Genomic DNA, 22210 nt, shown 5'->3' on the forward strand with positions numbered 1-22210 from the left:
CCTCAATAGCATGATAGAACAGCATTTAGGGCTGAGGACGTTCTGGAATGATTCTAACATGAAATGACTTAAATGGCTTCTCAACTGTGAAACTGAAATCAATAATACTTTATATAATACTATTTACACAGTAGATGTAGATTTGTAATTAAATACTAATGTAATTCAGAGTTCCAGCATATTTCCCATATTCAAAAGTCCATACTTTCCCATAGGGCTGGGCGATATAACAATAATTATCGCTGTATATTTTAATAAGAAAATATCGAAAAAAGAAAATATCGTTTTATTTATTTATTTATTTTACCTGCAACAGGGCCGTTTTAAAACCAGAGACAGTGGACAGACTTGTCTTTCTTGCCTGCAACTTAAAGTAATGGCTTTGCTTGTCCAAATGACAATACTGACCAAATTGAGATTTATTTTTCTCTTGTCCATTTATTTTGTTTGCCTTCTAATTTAAAATACAGTTTGAAACCGTCTGTACACAGGCTATGTGTGCTAGCGCCAAAAGATAGAAAAGAAACTAGCAGAGCCAGAACTGTTCAACTCCCCTGGAGTCACAGCCAGCAGAGAAGCCGGTTTACTTTAGCTTTCGCAACGACAAAGAATTGCTGCAAAATAAACATGAATCGGTTGTTTAAAAAATAAAAAAATAAAAAATAATACTTATAACAATATCGATAATATCGAATATCGAGTGATATGATATTGTTATAGATATCGTTATCGCGATATCATTTTTGGCCATATCGCCCAGCCCTACTTTCCCATGACCACAACCTCTTAACCCCAGATTTAGCAAGAAGAATTTCCATCTGTAGCCTTACAGTAAACAAAAAGGTACAATACAATCATATACAGTACAAGTACAAACAATACAAGAATACAGTGGTAAAAAAAATATGATCCATTCTTTGATGGCTTTATATGAAATGGCAGTTTGAGCTAAAGCAGATGCTCGTCTTTGGAACACTGCAGTCACCCCTAGAGGTGGACCTAGAGGCTCTGCTCATCGACTCAGAGCGAGACTGTACAACTGTCTTCAGAGGGGAGGGAGGGCATTATGGATTATCTAGGGCTCGACAGGCTTGTCCTATTGTCCGGGACAAGTAAAAAAAATTGTTGGACAAGCATAATACAATTTAACTTGTCCGACCAGACAAGTACAAAAAAATATATATATATATTCCCCAAACTAATAGTAACGTTATTCCATCTGATCAGAAAGTGCCTGTCTCACAGTGTCACACTGGAAACTCTCAATCTCTGTATTGTCAATATTACTTGTCCTGGACAAACAGCAAGCGTCTTCTGAGTGCTCGCTTAGTTGACACTGACAGTGGCACGAGACCCGCGGAAATATCAGAATGTTTAATAGAATGTTTAATAAAAGTTCCCGCGATACTGGCCATTCTCTCAGTCAAGGGAGCACTCGCAAACATGCTGCGCTATTTGAAAAGGATAACGTTAAACACAGCAGAAGATGGAGAACATACACAGACTGACCAACAGGGAACTGCATCCAACCCTAGTACAACCCTCGAGTCGAAGGTAAGGACACATTAAAATCACAGGTGTAATGTTAGTCTATTTGGAACTGTATACAGTAGTCAGCTGCTAGTTAGCGTTCTAGCTCGATAGTGGGCTGCTTGCTAGCTAATGTTAGCCCTGTGTGTGAAAACACTTTACACAGCAGTAATAGCTAACAGTTGAGCAGTTGATTTGATTGCGAGTGTGTATCATTCGCTCAAAGCAGCCCGCCCCATGTTAGCTAGGTGTATCTGTTATATTGACGAGGCTTGACAACAGAGGTTCAAATTTAACTTCACATTTATTGGCTGTTCGTTTACATGTCGTTAATGCATCGGAGTCCAGCATACAACTGTGTTTTTCTTGACTTCCGGACCTAGTGTGACGCACTTGTGATCACTCAAATACGGTATCCAAGAGGCTCAAACGCAAACCCAATACATCACAGTGTCTGTTGTATGACTACGCACGCTGCCACCGAAAATGCCAGTTTGGATTTCTGTACTTTTCACTACATGTTTTATTACTTCATAAACTATCCCATCAGTCCTTAAAAGAATAGAATTGCAAATATCCATAATAATCTACAAGACATCATTAACTCATTCCCGGCCGGGGATTAGTCGGGCCCCATTCTAGCACTGCCACGCTTTAAAGGATATGAGTGCGTCACCTTGTTTGTAGAGCTATAACTATATTCTATATTATAGCTATGGATACAATACTATGGCCCATTTGACATCACCTATCAATCGTTCAATATGTGAAAAAGAATTAATTTCTTCACCCATACGTTCCCATGTTATACCGTGGTGAATATAAGTATGGTTATAGCGTGGTCTGGGGTAATTACCTTATAATAATAATAAGTAATAGCCTTATACGTTTCTACTATAAACGTTGCCGTTTCTTGCCTGTACACGCTATTATTCCCAAATCAAAATCTATATCATAGGTTAGGGGTGGACGGTATGGTATAAAAATTTATATCACGGTATAATTTGAAGCATAGACGGTAACGGTATATGTCACGGTATTAGGGTTTCCGTTAGAATTTTTTTTTCCCCCGAAAGGCAGGCTATATAATGAATGACATCCTCAAGGCATGTAGATTTATAATATTTTAACTTAAAACTAGGCTACTTTTGCGTATACAGTCATTATATTCCAAATAAAATAAGTCCTGAGTCGAGACTCTGTGCTGCTCCCAACGAATCCCAATAGTATGCAACTGCAGAGCCGCAGAGCAGGGGCGCTTTCAGGTCCGGTCACAGGCCCGCTCAACAGCGCCCCCCACCCAACGGCTGAATTGCCAATGGCTGAATTGGAGTATTGCACTGTGCAGCCACAGCTGTCCAGCTCTGCGGCTCTGCAGCTGCATGCTTCTCGCAAAATCCAGCATCCAGCTCCCGCTGCCCAGCCGTCGTTATCAGAACACTACACACATATCATAATGTTCACAGCAAACTGTAGTTGATCACCAGGTATGTTTTATTAACATAGAATAATTCATATAAGAAAAACGATAGGGAAATCTCTTACCTTTCTCCACTGGTTAGAAATGCCAGGAACTGAAATTGATATGTGTTAATATGTGTTTATTATGAAATGACAATTGCGTGTTGACACGCCCACTGCGTGAAGCCTCCTAAATAACTTTTTCCAGTTTGCACATATGTATTATCTATGACTAATTCTATCTATTTTTAGGGGCAAATGAGTGAAATAGTCGCGCTGTGGTTACATGACATCATTGCTATTTTAGAGCTGCTCTACCGGTTACAAGGTATAGTCAAAATCCATACCGTAGAGCAAATTCATACCGTTTATACCGTATACCGTTTATACCGTCCACCCCTATCATAGGTATTATGTTTCATCATGAATGCATGAAAGGGGGGGGGGGGGGGGGGTCGTTTCTGATTATTTGATTGCCAGTAACGGCATTCGTATTGAACACTAAAAACGCTTATCAGCCCGATCGGTATAAAAGCATTGCACGATCAAGCTAAAATTGACGTCAGATTGACGTCAGTCCTTACCTGTGATCGGGAGTATTCCGAAAATAATATTCCAATTGTTTGATCGCCATCTGGTACATCTGATGTCCATTTGGTCTACGACATAACCCACCACAACATATGGATCGGGGATATTTGACACGCTTCAATGTAACCGGGAGAACCGCTAGACTGGCCCGACAAAGAAAAGTGAGCCCGGTGACATTTGGCCGTTGCACAGGCCAAGATACAAGGTTTCAAAGGGTGCTCGATACCGCCGTCTAGCTGGATGCGGCCGGTATTACACTTTGGCGACCTCAGACTCATTTCCTATGGTAACACCAAGGTCCCTGGATGGATAATGGATAAAGCGGCGGCTCCCAATAACGAGTAAACTCGTTGGCGGGGAATGAGTTAACACTAACAATATATATATTTTTATTTGTATGTCATAATGATTGTGAAATATTTCCACCTGGGAGCCTTTTCACTAAATCTATTTATTTTCTCTTTCTCTACAGAAACAAAGACTGAGGCAACTGACTGAGATTTGATGCTCGCTCTCTCTCTCTCTCATTCATCTCTCTCTCTCTCACACACACACTAGTATTACTCTGACAATAGTATAAGAAAGGTGTTACAATATTGTTATTGTTTTGGTTGTTACCTGTTGATCTAATGTGCCTATTGTTAAAAGAAATTATTTCAAATAAAAATACATTTATTTGAATGGTGTTTTTTATGGCAATAACAACTATACCGTAATAACTATAGGCGTAGACCAGGGTTTAACCCTTGGTCGTCAAGAGAAGGGAGATGAGAAAGATGAGCTGGTGCTGATGGGGAGTGAAGATGAGCTGGAGGACTGATCATACAGTATATACCCCAAGTTATTAAATCATAATAATTGTCCAAATCTCTTGTCGGTTTTATTTATTTTTTTAATAGGCCTTTATTTTCACAAGTACATTTCGGACAAGTAAGTTTAGCTTTCGGACAAGTAAAATATCTGAGCCACTTGTCCGAAGGAAAGTTAATGTCAAGCCCTGGATTATATTTTGTACTAAGCGGATATCTGAGAAAGTGATTAAATTGTCTAAGCTTAACATGGGCTACTTATCAAGTAGCTCACAGTGGTGATGGTGCTGCTGCGGTTTCCTATCCAGAACCTTCAGTGCTCATCCATAGAAGGCGCTTTCACACCGGCAGGGCTCCGGTTCAGGCTCCAGCTCTGTTCTGGAGCCTCTGAACCTTGGTGCTCTCTGGCGAACCAGCCTGCGTTCACACCTATTTAAGCAGAACCAACGTTCCACCGTCTCCGTCATCAACGGGGGTGTTGCTCAGGCGGAGGTAAACATAATGCGTGGAGAAAGGCTTAGCGAGCCTTAGCGCGCGAGTGCACACACACTCACTGTATACGTTTGAAATGAATCGTTCCAGCAAAGTAGGCTTCTATTATTCAAATTACTTGTTTTAACACATTGATTGCCACGCAGTATGCCTATTAGGGGTGGGGGAAAAAATCGATACATAGTAGTATCGCGATACTTTGCGTGGCGATACTGTATCGATACAGGGACACCAAGTATCGATATTTAATTATTCATTAAATTTTTTTTTTTTTTTTTTTTTTTTGTATAAGGAAGTTGCATTGTTAATTTCAATACCTGTAATAGTACAGTAGTCCACACACACATGTGGATTCAGTTAAGTTGGAATATGACTAATACAAACAGTTCAGTTTGTCAGGTACATGCAACACAGATTACAGTGTTTACATCTGTCTGCTTGATTGGTTGGATGGTGTATTGTACTTGTGCTGTATAATGACAATACATTTTAATCGAATCTCATTTTGAAATCACTACCTGTTGAGTGGATCAGCAATGCATGGTGCGATGCCACACCTCTGAAGCTGTCTGCCACTGTGTCCATAGGCAGTGTACCGATTTCAAAATGAGATTAGATTCAAATGTATTGTCATTATACAGCACAAGTACAATACACCATCCAACCAGAGTGGATAAGTGAATTAACGTTAAAAAAATTTTTACTTTTGTAACCAAGAGATTTGAACCCGAGACCATAGGATCCACAGGCAGCCGAACTAACCAGTTGAGCTAAACGGTCCGACATTAACCCTTTAATCGCCAATGACGTGTTTAGACGTCATTCCTCGCCATGCGTAATCTGCCAATGACGTCGTACATCGTCTTTGAGATCAATATTTCAAAAATCTGTCATGGCAATCATATTTCACCCACAGAGACTTGACGGGTGCTGTAGATCTCCTCTCAACTCTCCAACGGTTCAAGACCGCCATCTGGTGGCCGATCGGCGAGTTGCCAAAACCGGAAGTGAGCGGCCAGAAGTGGTGCTCACCAATATTTCGTCCGGGCAAAGTAAAATATATTGTTGGTTTCCTGTTGGTTGTCAGTTTGGCCATGGGTAGGTAGGGAATTTATTTTATTTTATTATATTTTTTTATTTTATTCTTTCCCACGGCGACTATGGATAGGGAATTTATTTATTTAATTAAAATGTTCACAACAACATGGATGCATGTACTCTGCCAGCATGTTTAATATCCATAATACTAAATGTTTGACTAAGATTTCTATGAAACTTTATTCTAAAAAAGAAAAAAAAAATCGATTTTTTTCTTTTTCTTTATAATTTTTTTTAAAAAAACTCATAAAATATATTGGGTCGCACCTAAATCGGCAGGGTCGGTCGGCAACCGGAAACCATCTATTAATTTTGTTAGGCTCCGGCCACTCGCTATCGCTCCATCTCGACACACTGGATAATCGATCGGTTGCCATAATTCAATAAACAACGTTATTGGGACGTATATAGTATTATACAACCTGGAAATGGATCGCATATATCAACATCCCATTATAGCAATCTTTTTGCTCCACGCTAATCACCCAACGCTACGAGGAGACTGGGGTGAGTTTCAGCCTGTTTGTTTACCATTTTCGATACAAACTGCTATGATCAATATATCATCCATACTACATGATTCATTTAACGTCGGTCATTGCATTATAAACAACCCCCCCCCCCCCCCCCCCCCCCCCCCTCCGGTCAACATCAGATGATGAGTCATGACGTTTAGGACCTTGTACAATTGAAATTTTTTATCTGACGTCAATCGGTATCAAACTACATTTGATGATCTAATATATGTATTTATGGCTATAACTCACGTTCTATGGAATGCTGCAGAAAGACTAATTTAAAACGTATACAGTGCGTGTGTGTGCGCTCGCTGAGGCTCGCTAAGCCTTTCTCCATGCATTTCTCCACGCATTTCTTTATCCACTCTGGTTGGATGGTGTATTGTACTTTGGCTGTATCATAACAATACACTTGAATCTAATCTCGTTTTGAGATCAGTCGCAATTCGCTTCCTGTTGAATGGATCGATTGAGTGCAATGCCGACTCTCTACTTTCCCGCGTTTACGCTCGTCTTCACAGCCTAGAATATGACACGCCCACTGATGATGTCACGGTTCGCAGGGGGGGGGGAAATTTCAAATCTGTGCCAGCTGAGCACTGATTTGTCACGTTCTGAACCAATTAATCCCGGTGTTAACGCGCCGGCCGGTGCGAGATTACATTCGGGAACCGGCTCCAGCACAGAGCCCGGCCGGTGTGAAAGGCCTAAGAGTGATCTAATTAGATTTAGAGTAGTCTTGTTGGCCTGGGAGGCTGGGACCAACATGATATACAGTGCTGAATACCTGGTCGGTATTCACTGGGTTTAAATTGGTGATTCAGTGTTTTTTGTTTCAAAGTAATGGATTTAGCACCGGAATGACCCTCGTCAGAGGCTTTTCTTTTCTACTAACCTGCTCATGGAGATCCAGCACCACGCTGCTCTGCTGCTGGGCCGGGTGGGGGTGCTGGGGATGAGCGGCCGGGTGCAGCAGCCTAGGCGACAGGTTGGGCGGGTGGTGGAGGGGCCTCGGGGAGAGGTTGGGTGTGTGGTGGAGGGGCCTCGGGGAGAGGTTGGGCGGGTGGTGGAGGGGCCTCGGGGAGAGGTTGGGCGGGTGGTGGAGGAGCCTCGGGGAGAGGTTGGGCGTGTGGTAGCCCTGCCGCTCCTCGGGGCCAGGCGCCGGACCCCGGGGAGGCTGCTGGGCGTAGGGGGAGTAGCTCTGGGGGGGAACCAGGTGGCGGTAGTTCTCGTCCTGGTGGCCCGCAGAGGGGCCATGGTGGGAGTGAGGGTGGTGATGGTGGTGGGGGTTGAGGTGGTGGTGGTTGTTGTTGTTGTAGTGATGGTGGTGGTGGTTGTTGTTGTTGTTATTGTTGTGGGAGTGGGGGTGGTGGTGGCGGGTCTGCCGGTCCCTGCGGCCACGCTGGCGTCTCATTGGAGGACTGATATATGAGGGAAAGAGAGGGAAGGTGAAAAAGGAAGAGACAGGCAAACGGAGAGGTAGAAACAGACACCATGAGTGTTTACTCACCGTCATAATTACCATAATACAATATACAGCTTTAACACTTTCAGTGCCAGACCCGAGATATCTCGGGTTAACTCGCCATACGTTGGAGGCCAGACCCGAGATATCTCTGGTTTTTGTCGTTTTTTCTTTTATTCAATATTTGTATTCATTATTCATCCACGGTCCTCGGTGTTACCATAGGAAATGATTCTGAGATCGCCAAAGTGCAATACCGGCCGCATCCTAATAGGTGGCAGTATCGCCCACCCTTTGAAACCTTATATCTCACCGTGTGTTACACTTAAACCCCCCTGGGCTCTGAATTTAGACGCAGCCAAGTAAATCGCTTCATCCGACCACTTCGAAACGCATCTAGCACACGCGATCCATAAATTGTGCCAAATTATGTCCGGGACCAGATGGACACAAATACTAGAAATCGCGAGCAGACAATTGGAATATTCTTTTTGGAATACCCCCGATCAAAGGTAAGGACTATCTGAAGTCAATTCCAGCTGGATCGTACAATGTTTTCATATCGATCCAGCTGATCAGCATGTGTGGTGTTCAAAACGAATGCCGTTACTGGCCATCAAAGCATAACCCCCCCCCTTTCATGCATTCATGATGAAACATAATACCTATTATATACATTTGATTTGGAAATAGTAGCGTGTCCAGGCAAGAAACGCCAATGCTTATAGCAGAATTCAAGTAGCGCCCTATAACTCAGCTTTTCACTCCTAAACTATACAATACTCACCACGGTATAACGTGCAAACATACATGAAAAAGTATCTCTTTTTTGCATGTTCAACGGAAGAAAAACACTGTCAAATGACCATAGTATTGTCTCCATAGCTATAATATAGAATATAGATATAGCTCTCCAAACATAGTGACACAGTGAAAGTAGGCTATGGAAACCTGGCGCTCTAGCTACAAGGATAAGGCTAATGGCTGGCGACCAATGTGTTAATGCACCATGGTCAATAACAAAGGAACGACAATACACTAATCCATACCAAATAAATTTGCATTATTATAAAGAGACACTGCATGAAAATCAGTTTGATGACATCACAAACTCTTACCTGCGACGGTTACGAACTGGCGTGTGGCATCTCTCCGGCATGTAGTGAGGGTGTGGTCTGCGACTGGGAGGGAGCTCCCATGGACGAATGGGAGATGAGGGAGTAGACGGAGGGGGGGAGTTTAGATCCAACATGGACTGCTGAGAAAGACGCTGTCTTTTGGGGCTGGGACTGTCCTCCATCTACAGAGGGAGATCGAAGGGAGGGAGGGATAGAGGGAAGAAAGGAGAGAGAGCGGTAAGAAGAGTAATGGACAGACAGGATTAGTATTATATATTATATAAAAACCTTAATGAATGTCTCCATCCTTCAGGGAAGAGATGAAATACAATTCCTATTTGTGAAAAGAACAATAAACCAGTGGCTCTGTCCAAAATGTATTAAGTGTATACATTACACACACAAAACTAACTATTAATATACATACTAACCATACTGTATACTGTATCAACTGTTTAGTTGGCAAAAGCACTAGATAAAAATACCAACATACTACATTCAAACTATACATCGATACATGTCTAGTGTGCATGTTGTCGTTTTCTGCAATTTACTCCTTTTATCATAACTTATGTCTCACAACTTCATACTGGTTAGTGTTCCTAACTATAGCCTATATCTGGCATGTTTAGCATACTGATGTTGGATAACATTTTCATATCTCACTGGATCCCATCATATAGATGTAGTTGTGACGACACCCCCCAAATAGTCTTCCCAAACCTACACAACATATTAAAAGGGGTATTTCGCAGATTTTTTACATGAATTCTGACGTTCTGTTGCGAGGAGGACATGTGATAATGCAGTTCACTAGAGTTTCTTTGGGGTGGGGGGGGCAATGCAGCTGACCTCTCAAGACACAGAACACAGGCAAGTTTTATGTCCTCCTTTATGTCCTCTTTGTGTCCTCACATCAAAACCATAGGATTAAGGTTGAAAATCTGCGCTTTATTGTGTTGCAAGCAGTGTTGCAAAGGTTTCTTTCAAAATGTAATAATTTACTTATTACTCCCAATTAAATGTAGTGTGTGATTAGGTTACATTATTACTTGTTTTTCAACGCATTGCCCCCCACACAGGGTTTTCCACCTAACCCATCCTACCAATGCTGAACCATCGCACAAATAACCCCACAATAAGACCCACTGAATTCACCCAGTATTGTGAAAAAGCCTACTGATCAATACTACTGCTACTACACAGACATTTTGGACTCACTTTGTCGCGGTCCTCACTGCACACATTATCTGGGTGGAAGTGGAGTACTCCTGCTGTAGGCAAAGACAAGAGAAGAGCAGAGGTTCATCAGCGAGAGCCATGTGAAACGGAAGACATCACAAGACTTAAAGAGGTCATACGCCTGCCTGCTAAAACAAACCGAAATAAACCAGTCAGATCAAGTAGATGCCTAAAAGGTCTGCATCCTGGTATAGATTTGTCTTTGTGTCCCGAGGTGTAGCCTGAATTTAAAGAGCAACACTGACATAAAGACCCAAATTTAAAACTAGACCATGAAGCTTGTGTAGAACCCATTCCTCTTTCTTTCAGCTCACAGTGAACAACAGGCCAACATACTAATTGCTGGGTAACACTGCTATGGTCGCCTTGTCCTCAGCCTGGGCCTGGCTTTACAAGAAGGCCCCTTTTGAATTCCCTGCTTCAGACAGATAAGACGGGAGAGAGAAAGCAGACTGCTCACAGACGAACCAAACCCTCCCATCGCACATTGATCATCATGGGGGACGGCATGTCTCCATCCGGGGAGCGGTGACTCATGAGTCATGTCACCCTGGAGCTCTGGTGGCAGACGTCGCAGGGCATACTGGACCAGGCCCCATCTGCCAAAAATGTGGCGATCCCCGTTGGGGCAAATAACATAAAACGGGAGAAATCAGAGAAGCTTAAGGAGGACTTAATTTCTCTCATAGACACAGAATCAAGCTGGTAGGAAAATTGTTATCTTGGGTCCCTTTTCACTTGATCTTGGCAATATGAGGTTCAGTAGGCTTCAATATAAAAATGGGATCTCATTTTCTCAAACGGACCAGACAGAAACTTGGTTAAAGAAAAATGACAGCAATTCTAGGTATTCTTTTTTTTTTATCCACTTTTTCTCCCATTTTCAATTTTTCTCCCATCCCAATTTCGTATCATCCAATTCAACCCTCCCCTGTCTCGAACGCTGTTTCTTGCCTCCCACAAGCCGGCTGCAATGTGGACTAAGTCATACATAGCACGAGTCCCCTCCGATACTCGAGGTAACAGCAGTCGCATCTTTTCACCTGCGCGGCGCAATCTTTCAGCGTCAGGGGTCTGGGCTTTGGAGGGGCGCCGCCCCCATCGCTTCCTGATTCTACTGCGCAGGCGCACCAACCGACCTGTAGGAGTCGCTGTCCACAACGCCCGATCCCCACCCATCAGTCGCTGTCCACAACGCCCGATCCCCACCCATCAGTTTCCCACCCCCTAATACTGCCAATGTGTATTAGTACGGACGACCAGCTAAACTGAAAGCAATATGGAGCGCTGGGCTCGAACAGGCGAACCCAGCGTCTCCAGTATTCGTGGTGAGCGCCTTGCCCACTGCACAACGTAGCCGCCCTTAGCAATTCTAGGTATCCTTAACACTTTCAGCGCCGGACCCGAGTATAGTCATGTTAGCTCGCCGAACGTTCGGCGCCAGACCCGAGTATAGTCGGGTTTTGGTCATTATTTCTTTTATTCGCTATTTCCATTCATAATCCATCGAGGGAGCCTGATGTTATCATTGGGAATGGGTCTGAGATCGCAAACGTCCAATACCGCCACCTGCCGCCCGGTATTGCACATCCTTGGAAACTCTCTGGCTTGGGCTGTGCGTCCGGTCCGGGTTTTCCTTGTCGGGCAGGACAAGCGTTTATAATGCATGGATTGAGGAGAATCAAGCATTCCCGGTTCATGTTCTTTGGTGGATTATGTTGGCAACACGATCCACATCAATACTTGGAATGGCGATCAGATAATTGGAATATTCTTTTTAGAGTACAACCTAGTCAAGGCAAGGGCTATATGGTATCAATCTTGCATTGATCCAAGAATCAATTCACAGCGATCCGACCGTATGTGTGTAATGTGTGTGTGTAACGTATTCCGTTGGTGGCGATCAAAGCATGGAAAAACGACATCTCCCCCCACCCTTTCATGCATTCATGATGAAACATAATACCGATAATATAGCGTTGATTTCAGATCGATTGTTGATACAGGCGAGAAATGGCACGGTTTTGAGTTAAATGCACTAAATGCTGCATAGCGTCGTTTTCTGGGATTAGACAGGATTACTCTAAAACTATACTCATATTCACCACAGTATAAAACGGGAATGTATGTCAAATGGGCAATAGTATTATATCCATAGCTATGATATTTAATATAGTTTGAGCCCTGCAAACACCGCCATGTATCCGTATACTTTAAAGCGGTGGCCTTCTTACCACACGGTACACAGCGCCCTCTGGCGCTGAAAGTGTTAAATTAATACAACTTGTTTTGTTTTTCTGTTACCGTTTTTAATGCCGTCGCTGTGCAAACATGTTTTGAATGTACTGCTTTGAAGGTAAATTTAGGGCCTAACAATTGTTGTTGTGATTTATAGACCCCCCTCTGTCGAATCTGTAGATTTTGTAGATGAGATACATCTTGTAACTCAGACGATAATCTTAGGGCTGAATCGATACCGGTACCAACTGTACCTTTTTTTCTGTACTTTACTCTCCCTCTCTGAAGTCTAAACTTCACAACACACAATCTAAAACCCCTTACCTCCCTCTCCCAAACCGATCTTGTATCTCAATGGGACTTCCTGGTTAAACAAAAAATAAAGTTTAAAAAAAATAAAGTTTAAAAAAAAAGATTTATTTTTTTGCGATTTGATAATTGCATCATTCCAAATCACGATTTCGATTTTTAAAATGGATTAATCGTGCAGCCCTACTTATCACGTTGAAATTTTTCGCCAGATTATCAAATCTTCCTGAAATCAATGCTAGATTATCGTTATTATCCTTCCTCATGCAAGAATGAAACAGGGCTTGTAGCGATTTATTATCGACCACGTTTCATATCGACATAATGTTGGGTGATTTTTATTGAAATGGTTGACTAATGCGTCTGATTGTTGGAGGGAGGTGTGAGGTAATCTCAATCTAACCCAATTGATTACTGACCCCATCAGGCCTAATGCCCTAATCTAAGAAATAATAGATCTGATCCCATCCAATAGGAGTGATAAAACTGTTACTCCTGGTGTCTTTGACCTTGGAATATGTGACCATTGCCCCATAGCCTGCATTAGGGATACAAAACTAAAGAAAGTTTGTCAAGATAAATCTTTTATAGGCCTTCTTAAATTATCTTTATCACAGTGACATTTAAAATACATTACAAATCCCGGGCCCTCATTTATCAACAATGCTTAGAAAGTGTTATAATTTTGTTCTTAAGCACAGAATTTAGAATGTGTGTACGTACAGAAAAATCGGGATTTATCACACATGCGTACACAGGTTCTATGCACACTCCGTGTTGATAAATACCATTTGTTCTACGCTCCACGCTCGTGCATGATTTTAAGTATTTGCATATAGAACCGCCCGTAATTAACCATATACTGTAATGAAACACCCCCATGAAATGTGGAAAAGTGGACTAAGCTGAGCGAAGCGTGTTATGGGAGAAATACGCGACAGGCTGACAGACATGTACACGTACGGTGATGTCGGATACAATATCTATTAACTTCCTAAGACCATAGCTGCCTGGGCAGCGCAAACACTAATAAAGACCGTTAACCACTGTTTGCCATTGGTGTCATTAATAACCATGCTGGAATATGACTGCCTTTTCTTAGTTTCGTTCGATTAATACCCAGGGATTAAAGTTCTGTCAATTTGATTCCAAATCGCAACGGATTTCCCATACATTTTCTACCTGCATATGATTTGTAGAGGCATACAATCTATTTTGATGTCGGTAGCCTATATAAACAATAATACAAGAGCATATAAGTATGCTCGTATATACGCATAACGAGAACAAAACTGAAATTCTAATTATCTGCCCCAAAACAAAAAAAGAAACGTTAATAAAGAACCTGGGAGGACTAACCCCTTGGATCAAATCTGAGGACACTAGTCTCGGGGTTATCATAAATTCAGAACTGAACTTCAATTCTCATTGTAGGAGCTAGGCTTGGGCGGTATGACGGTATTAAGGTATACCAGGGTATTTAGAAATACCTACGGTATTGATTTTCAATACCGTCCGTCACCGTCAAAATCACAGATGCGCTTCAGTTTCTATAACAGTGAAACGGAGTTTTGAGTGTAGTGCACACACTGAGTGTAGTGCACACACGCGCCAGCAGAGGGCGAGACCGCTCTAGTGGAGCGAGTGGGTCACAGCGGTGTTCACGTTTTACGGTAATGTTGCGACAGTGCTGTGAAAATACCGTAAAGCGTTGTGACGAGAGCAGTGTTGTTGTGGCGCAATCCGTCTCTTATTATGTGAACTAAAGAGTACATAGTTTACACAACAGCCCCCACCCGCCTTTTTATTGTATTTGTACCGTCCTGTACTATCCGCTGTCAGCTGTTTATCTCTCTCTGTGAGCTACTGAGCTTGAATAACTAGCGTTAGCTCACGTTAAGTAGCGTTAGCTCTGCGGCTAATCTTAGATTACCCTGAACTAAATCAATGACTAGGTTATAAAGCATTCGAGTAGTTTTCACTGCACATAGAAGTAGCCAAACAACGGGAGCATTTCGGGAGCATATGACCAAAACCCAGGCAATTTCTAGCCCTTAAGGAATCAAATAGTCTGCCATGGCTATAGGCTAGATGCTAACGCTAAAACGGTGCAGGCTTCTACCGGTGCGGGACTACCATTCTGAGAGCTGATGATGATTTGTTTACTTGGTAACACGTAACCCCCCCCCGGCTGATGAAAATGAAAGTCATACCGTCAAATACCGTGCACCGGGGTATTATAACAAAGGTTTGCCGGTTTGAAAATAAGGATACCGCCCAAGCCTAGTAGGAGCTATTTGATGGTTTTTGTGCTTAGTTTGTAGTTTGTTAAGTTCATCACTGGGTGGCAGCACGGAGCACTGGGTGGCAGCACAGAGCGCATATGTTTTGAATAAAGGCACAGGTGTAGGCTATGTTCAATCAAGGTATCTAGGTATGGGTGACGGAGAGATCTCACGGTTTTTACCGCATGAACACACGCACGTACCCTCGCTCGGTTTAGGTATTATTAACAGCATTATGAAGTAATTATTGTTTGGCTCATCACGTGTATTATGCTAAATACTTGAATTAAATGGGAACTTCACCCAACGGCAGGTGACACAGACTCGACATTGTGTATTTTCTAATTGCGCGTCAAAGACGAGGAATCCCCGCACCCAACCGAGCGTCTACCAGGACATCAGGATAGTCGCTACACAAGTAAAAACCCGATCTTACTTGGACAATGGAGGATTTTGGAACCTGGCTTGGAATGCTGCTTCTGGATAAAGATCATCATCCCGAGATAGCACACCAAAGGACTGGTTAGTGTATCGCTATGGGTTGCTTGCTAATGGAGCAGCAGCATTGAAAGTTTTGTTATTGTATCGACTTTTTTTTCACGAGAGAGACTGTCGTGCCAGTCTCTTAAAGGAACAGTACGTATTATCAAAATGGATTCATGTCATGATATTGTGGAGCCCAGCCAAGGGCAAAATGTTTGTGAGCCAAGAATAAGAAAGCCTTCTTTAAAGGGATTATCAATTTTGATTGAAAGGCTCCAAACGGACAGAAATGCATATTGTACACAAGCAAGGAAATTGAAAAGGAAAATCATCACTCTTCTAGTTTCCAACGACAATGTAAATCTTGTGCACCAAAATCTAAAACAGTTCAAAGCTCTATGTCAAGTTGCCTCTGAGGATACGCAGAGAAAGCAGGACGAATGGTTTTATGCAACAAAGGAAACAAATGATACATTTGTAAATGAAGTGTCAACATGGTTGAGCGAAAATGGGATTTTTCAGGTCAATGATGATAATGCTGAATTGGAAAAAATGAAATCTGATTTGCATGAGGAAATTAAAGCTGGAGACAGTGCGTCTAATGTGTCTAGTAAAAGGTCAAGCAGAAGAAGCAATGCCAGTAGAGCATCAGGTTCTAGTACTGCATCTGCACGCTTAAATGCCATGGCAGAGAAAGCGGCTTTAATGGAGCAAACCGCTGCTCTGCAAAGGAAACATGAAATAGAGGCACAAGAGGAGAAACTCAGACAGGAACAAGAGAAACTCAGAAAAGTTAAGGAGCAACTGGAGCTTGATACACAAATGGCTGTTGTTACTGCAAGACTTTGTGCTGGAAGGCAGTGCTGTTGGAGGAAAGGCCCCTTCAGATGGAATGAATTCCTACCTGAGCAAATCTATGAAAGAGCTGAGACCTCAATTCAACCTACAGGCAACTGCATTTGTGCCGAAGGAGAACACCCTGATTTCGGATCAAGGCTCAAGAGCGCCACCTATCTTTTCCACATATGATGTGCGACCAAAGGTGAATATGCACACACACTTTCAGGAGAAAGTACAACATCATGGAATTCCACAAGCAAAGGATACTACTCTCATGCCACAGTGGCAACCAAACACTGGGACGTCACTCACCACTACTCTAAAGCATCAGTGTCAAAACGCTTTCACAGCCTCCACTGCTGCACCTCGTAGGTCAGTAGCTGCACAGGAACGACAGTCTACACAGAACGCTGCAGTGCAAAATACAATGGACCAGGATGCCATTTGTGGAATCTTGCAAAGGCAGAATGAACTCACCACATTGCTCATTCAACAGCAAATGTTATCTACTTTACCAAAAAGAGATATAACCGTATTTGATGGTGATCCATTGCACTTCATTTCCTTTGTTAGGACATTAACATTGTGTTGAAGAGGTAACATGCAGTTATCAAGACTGTTTGTATTTTCTGGAGCAGTACACCAGGGGGAAGCCCAGAGAGCTGGTGCGAAGCTGCTTACACATGCCACCACAACAAGGATATCAAAGAGCAAAAGGTCTTTTGAAAGAACACTTTGGTAATGAGCACAGGATAGCAACAGCCTACATGGAAAAAGCCTTTCGCTGGCCTGTTGTTAAAGCAGAGGATGTAGAGGCGCTGCAGGAGTTCACGCTGTTCCTAAGAGGGTGCTGCAACACTATAACAGAGATACAGTACATGGAGGAGATGAACGTTCCATCAAACATGAGGAATGTTATGATGAAATGGCCATACAAGCTGCGGTTAAGATGGAGGTCTACAGCTTATGAGATACAAGAACGGCAAGACTACAGGGCCACCTTCCCAGAGATGGTAAACTTTTTGGAGAAACAAGTCAAAATCTTGTCTCATCCCATTTTTGGCGACATTTCAGATGCACGACCAAGCATCACAATAAAGCCTGTAAATAAGAGCACACCGCTACCCAGGAGCAGCATTAAAGGAAGCAGTTTCGTAACAACCATTGCAACCAACCAAGATGAAACTGCTAAACCAACAGTGCACATGATGCCAAAGCAGCCTACTGTAACTAAGGAGTTGTCCTCAGAGTCCTGCCTTTATTGTGAAGAGTCGCATCCATTTTTCAAGTGTTTTAAACTGAATACGATTTCTCAAAGGGAGAAAATTGATTTTCTGAGGGGAAAAGGAATTTGTTTTGGATGCTTAAAGGCTGGTCACATGAGTAAGGAATGCAGAAGTCGTCTGACCTGTGATGAATGTAATCTTAAACACCCGACTATTCTGCATGTCCACAACAACGACAAATTGAACAAGACACAAGAAACATCAGTCAGTAGTGCACTTGTGTCTCTTCAGGCATGTGGTTGTACTGGGGCCGGAGACCACGACTGTACCCTTTCCATTGTTCCAGTACAGTTGAGATCCAAGAAAGGAAATAGAGTGCTGCAGACCTACGCCTTCTTAGACCCAGGAAGTACAGCAACCTTCTGTACCAACCATCTTATGAAGAAGCTGAATCTACAGGGTACAAAGACCAACATTCTTATGCGCACTATGGGTCAAGAAAAGGTAATTGAAAGCCAAATCCTTACAGGACTGGAGGTGTCGAAGTTGGATAATAACCACTTTATGGAGCTCCCAGAAACGTTCACACATGAAACAATCCCTGTTTCAAAGAGTAACATCCCTACTCAGCGAGATATTGAAAAATGGGAATATCTGAAGGGTATCAGGATCCCAGAATTGGACGCCGATGTTGAACTTTTGATTGGAGCTAATGCATCAAAACTCATGCAACCCTGGGAAATTATCAACAGCCAAGGTGATGGACCTTATGCCGTGAAGACCCTATTGGGGTGGGTCGTCAACGGTCCTTTGAGGTGTAATAATGGTTGTCAGAGAAGCTGCTCGACCATATATGCCAATAGGACATCCATTGTCAAACTGGAGGAGCTGTTGGTCTCTCAGTACAACCAAGAGTTAAACGAGAAGTCACTGGAGGAGCAGCAGGAGATGTCAAGAGAGGACCCAAGTTTTATAGAGATCTTGGAGAAGTCTATTTGCATGCAGGAAGGACATTATTGCATGGACTTGCCTTTTAAAATGGATGACATCACCATGCCAAACAACAGGTGCATTGTGGAACAGCACCTTCAGAGTCCGAAAATAAAGTGTGAACGGAATAAGGACTACCAAAATGAGTACACAGATTTTCTTACTCATGCGAGTGACAGTGGCTACGGAGAAATTGTGCCTCAAGTCCAGTCGGACTACAAAAACGGCAGTGTGTGGTATCGCCCTCATCACTGGGTGTGCCACCCAAAGAAGGAAAGACGGAGAGTGGAAAAGCGAGCACACACCAGACGTGGAATTCTTCCAATCGTCAGTCCCAGTGACCAGTTGGGGTTCTCGTCACCATTCACCTTGCTACCAAAACTATTGTTGCAAGAAATGTGTCGAAGGAACATGTCTTGGGATGACCCCATACCCCAGACATTCTCACAACGATGGGCAAAGGGCTTGTACGGGCAGTACGGTTGAAGACCAAGACAGGGCAGTTGGAGCGGCCCATATCCAAGCTCTTTCTGCTTCAAGAAGCAGTGGAAGGTCTGGCGGTAAAGGTCACGACCCAACGTTGAGTTACGTGCTGGTAACCTCTGGCTCAGAGAAGAACCAAGAACATTTGTTATAGCTCCTTTTTTCTTCTTTAATGTAATTGTTTTCCACCTTCACATTTGGGGCCGGTGTGTAGGAGCTATTTGATGGTTTTTGTGCTTAGTTTGTAGTTTGTTAAGTTCATCACTGGGTGGCAGCACGGAGCACTGGGTGGCAGCACGGAGCGCATATGTTTTGAATAAAGGCACAGGTGTAGGCTAGCTCAGATTTGTTCTGAGCTAGGGAAGTCAGCCTTTTCCTTTGATGCCTCTAACTCATGGAATGTCCTTCAACTCACGCTAAAATTGGAGGTTCTCCCTTCCCTTGGAATGTTTAAATGTATGATTTCAGACCATTGTGTGACTACCTGTAACTGTTTTAGTTGATATTTTAAAATTATTTTTAAACGTTTTTAATTTGTTTTACTCTGGTGTTTAAATTTCTGTGAATATTGTTTTTATTATGTACTGTACAATCGTCGTTTCTGTAAATGAGGGAAACCTCAGATGCTTACGATTTTAAATAAAGGTTGAAATGAAAATGTTCAATCAAGGTATCTAGGTATGGGTGACGGAGAGATCTCACGGTTTTTACCGCATGAACACAAGCACGTACCCTCGCTCGGTTTAAGTATTATTAACAGCATTATGAAGTAATTATTGTTTGGCTCATCACATGTATTATGCTAAATACTTGAATTAAATGGGAACTTCACCCAACGGCAGGTGACACAGACTCGACATTGTGTATTTTCTAATTGCGCGTCAAAGACGAGGAATCCCCGCACCCAACCGAGCGTCTACCAGGACATCAGGATAGTCGCTACACTCATATTAACAAAGTGACAAAAACATTGTTCTTCCATCTCAGAAATATAGCAAAAGTATGACCATTTATTAATCAAAACGATGCTGAGAAGCTAATTCATGCATTCATATCTAGCCGGTTAGACTACTCTGTAATGCACTTTTTCACAGGTCTTCCTAAGAAAACCACAGGGAGGCTTCAGCTTATCCAAAACTCTGCAGCCCGACTGCTAACTAGGACCAAAAGGAGAGAGCACATTAGCCCAGTCTTAGCTGCTTTACATTTAGGTAATAAGGTCCTTCTCCTTACATACAAAGCTCTAAATGGGACCTAGCTACATCACCAAGACTAATAAATTACAGGCCAGCAAGAACACTGCGATCATCAACTGATGGACTACTAGAGGCTCCCAGAAACAGTCAAAAAAGGATCGGTAATGCAGCCTTTATCAACTATGCCCTAAAACTATGGAATAAACTACCCCAAAACATCAGAGAAGCAAACTCACTAAATATCTTCAAAAGACAGCTTCAAACCTACTTCTTTGTTCAGGCATTTAAATGAAAATTCCTCTCTGCCGAGACAACTCACATCTCCACTCCCCAGACTGTCGAGGTCGTCCTCACCCCCACCCCCCCCCCCCCACTCTCAAGTGTGCTGGAGATAACAGAACATGGCGTTCCTCCTACGCGCGTTGCACTCGCCCCCACCCCCCTCACCCCCAGCTGATATGAATTTAAGACTGTGTGCCATTATTACTACCAAATGTAATAATTGTGAAAGCCCCTTGAATATTGAATATTACTATAATGAAGAGCACTGCTCTGTTGTAGTGTTTTCAAAAATATCGAAAAATCGATACATATCTATTCTGAATATTTAAAACGGTTTCGATACTCATTTCCGGAAATATCGATATTTAATTATTCATAAATTATTATTATTATTTTTTTTTTAAGGAAGTTGCATTGTTTATTTCAATACCTGTAATATTACAGTAGTCCACACACACACATGTGCATTCAGTTAAGTCGGAATATGACTGTAATAACAGTTCAGTTTGTCAGGTACATGCAACACAGATTACAGTGTTTACATCTGTCTGCTTGAGAAAATACCATGTTCTGCAATAAAAATGATTGAAGTGAGATGAACAGTTATTTTTAAATGTGTGATCTAAAGATAAACAAAGGGAGTGTTATATTTATCTTCTCTTATAGTACCAGAGAGAAGCTGAGGAGAATCAACCAGCAACAAAAGCTAAATTTGTTAAAAAAAAAAAAAAAAAAATTATAGAAAATATCGATACTTTTCAAGGTATCGTATCGAAGTCGAAATTCCAGTATCGTGACAACACTACTCTGTTGTAATCCAAAATTGAACTATTTTATATGTTAAATACCCTTATCACACTTTTTACTTCTTACTGATGCACTGCTCTGTTGTATGTTAAATACCCTGTTGTATGTCCGTTCTATTTTATAATTTTTAGACTATTTTTAAACCGAATCATTTGAAACTATTTTTATTATTTGTATTACTGAATGAAACTGTAAACAGAGAACCTATTGGGATGCTAGATCCTAATGTGAAACACTGATTTACCTCTATCTTTTTCATGCTCGCTTATGCCTGTATTTTTTACTGTTGTGAAGCACTTTGAACTGCAACTTCTGTATGAAAAGTGCTATACAAATAAAGTTATTAATTATTATTATTATATACAAGAACAATGAATCTCACTGCCATGTAGCCTACGCCATGTGTAGCCTGCCTATATGTGATGTGCGGGAGCTCACAAGGTTGTTGTCACAATGTAAATAAAAACGTGCACTGAAAAGTTACAGTATGTAGTTGGTTGATTATTTGTATAACAGTCAGTAAAGTTTAAACCCTTGCAAAAAGTATCCATTTTATTTAATGAATTGAAAACATGCAGCATTGCCTTCCTCCCGGCATGCAGCAACGACATGTATCAGGCAAATGCGCATCGCAACATTGACTGAGTGGAATCCCTTTCTATTCACATAACTGCATTTGTGATGGAGCTTTGACAGCTACATGGGTGGTACAGTAACAGTCTATTGCTCGATCCATCTCCAATATCA

The 22210-nt window shown here is 42.2% G+C and overlaps 1 protein-coding gene across 2 annotated transcripts in view; it reads right to left on the minus strand.

Annotated features, from left to right (window-relative positions):
• LOC311242791 (E3 ubiquitin-protein ligase RNF38-like) overlaps positions 1-22210 on the minus strand; it is an 86578-nt gene that overhangs the window by 22037 nt on the left and 42331 nt on the right. The window contains exons 3-5 of one of the 2 annotated variants that reach the window (XM_084331826.1): positions 10304-10353; positions 9083-9264; positions 7395-7920 (exon numbers count right to left, since the gene is read on the minus strand). In XM_084331826.1, the coding sequence (XP_084187952.1) occupies positions 7395-7920; positions 9083-9264; positions 10304-10353 (758 nt within the window). Of the gene's footprint in view, positions 1-7394; positions 7921-9082; positions 9265-10303; positions 10357-22210 lie in introns of both variants that reach the window. The other variant, XM_084331825.1, reaches the window with a different exon arrangement.

Source organism: Notolepis coatsorum, assembly GCF_963971535.1.
Source record: "Notolepis coatsorum genome assembly, chromosome: 16".
Taxonomy (NCBI): domain Eukaryota; kingdom Metazoa; phylum Chordata; class Actinopteri; order Aulopiformes; family Paralepididae; genus Notolepis; species Notolepis coatsorum.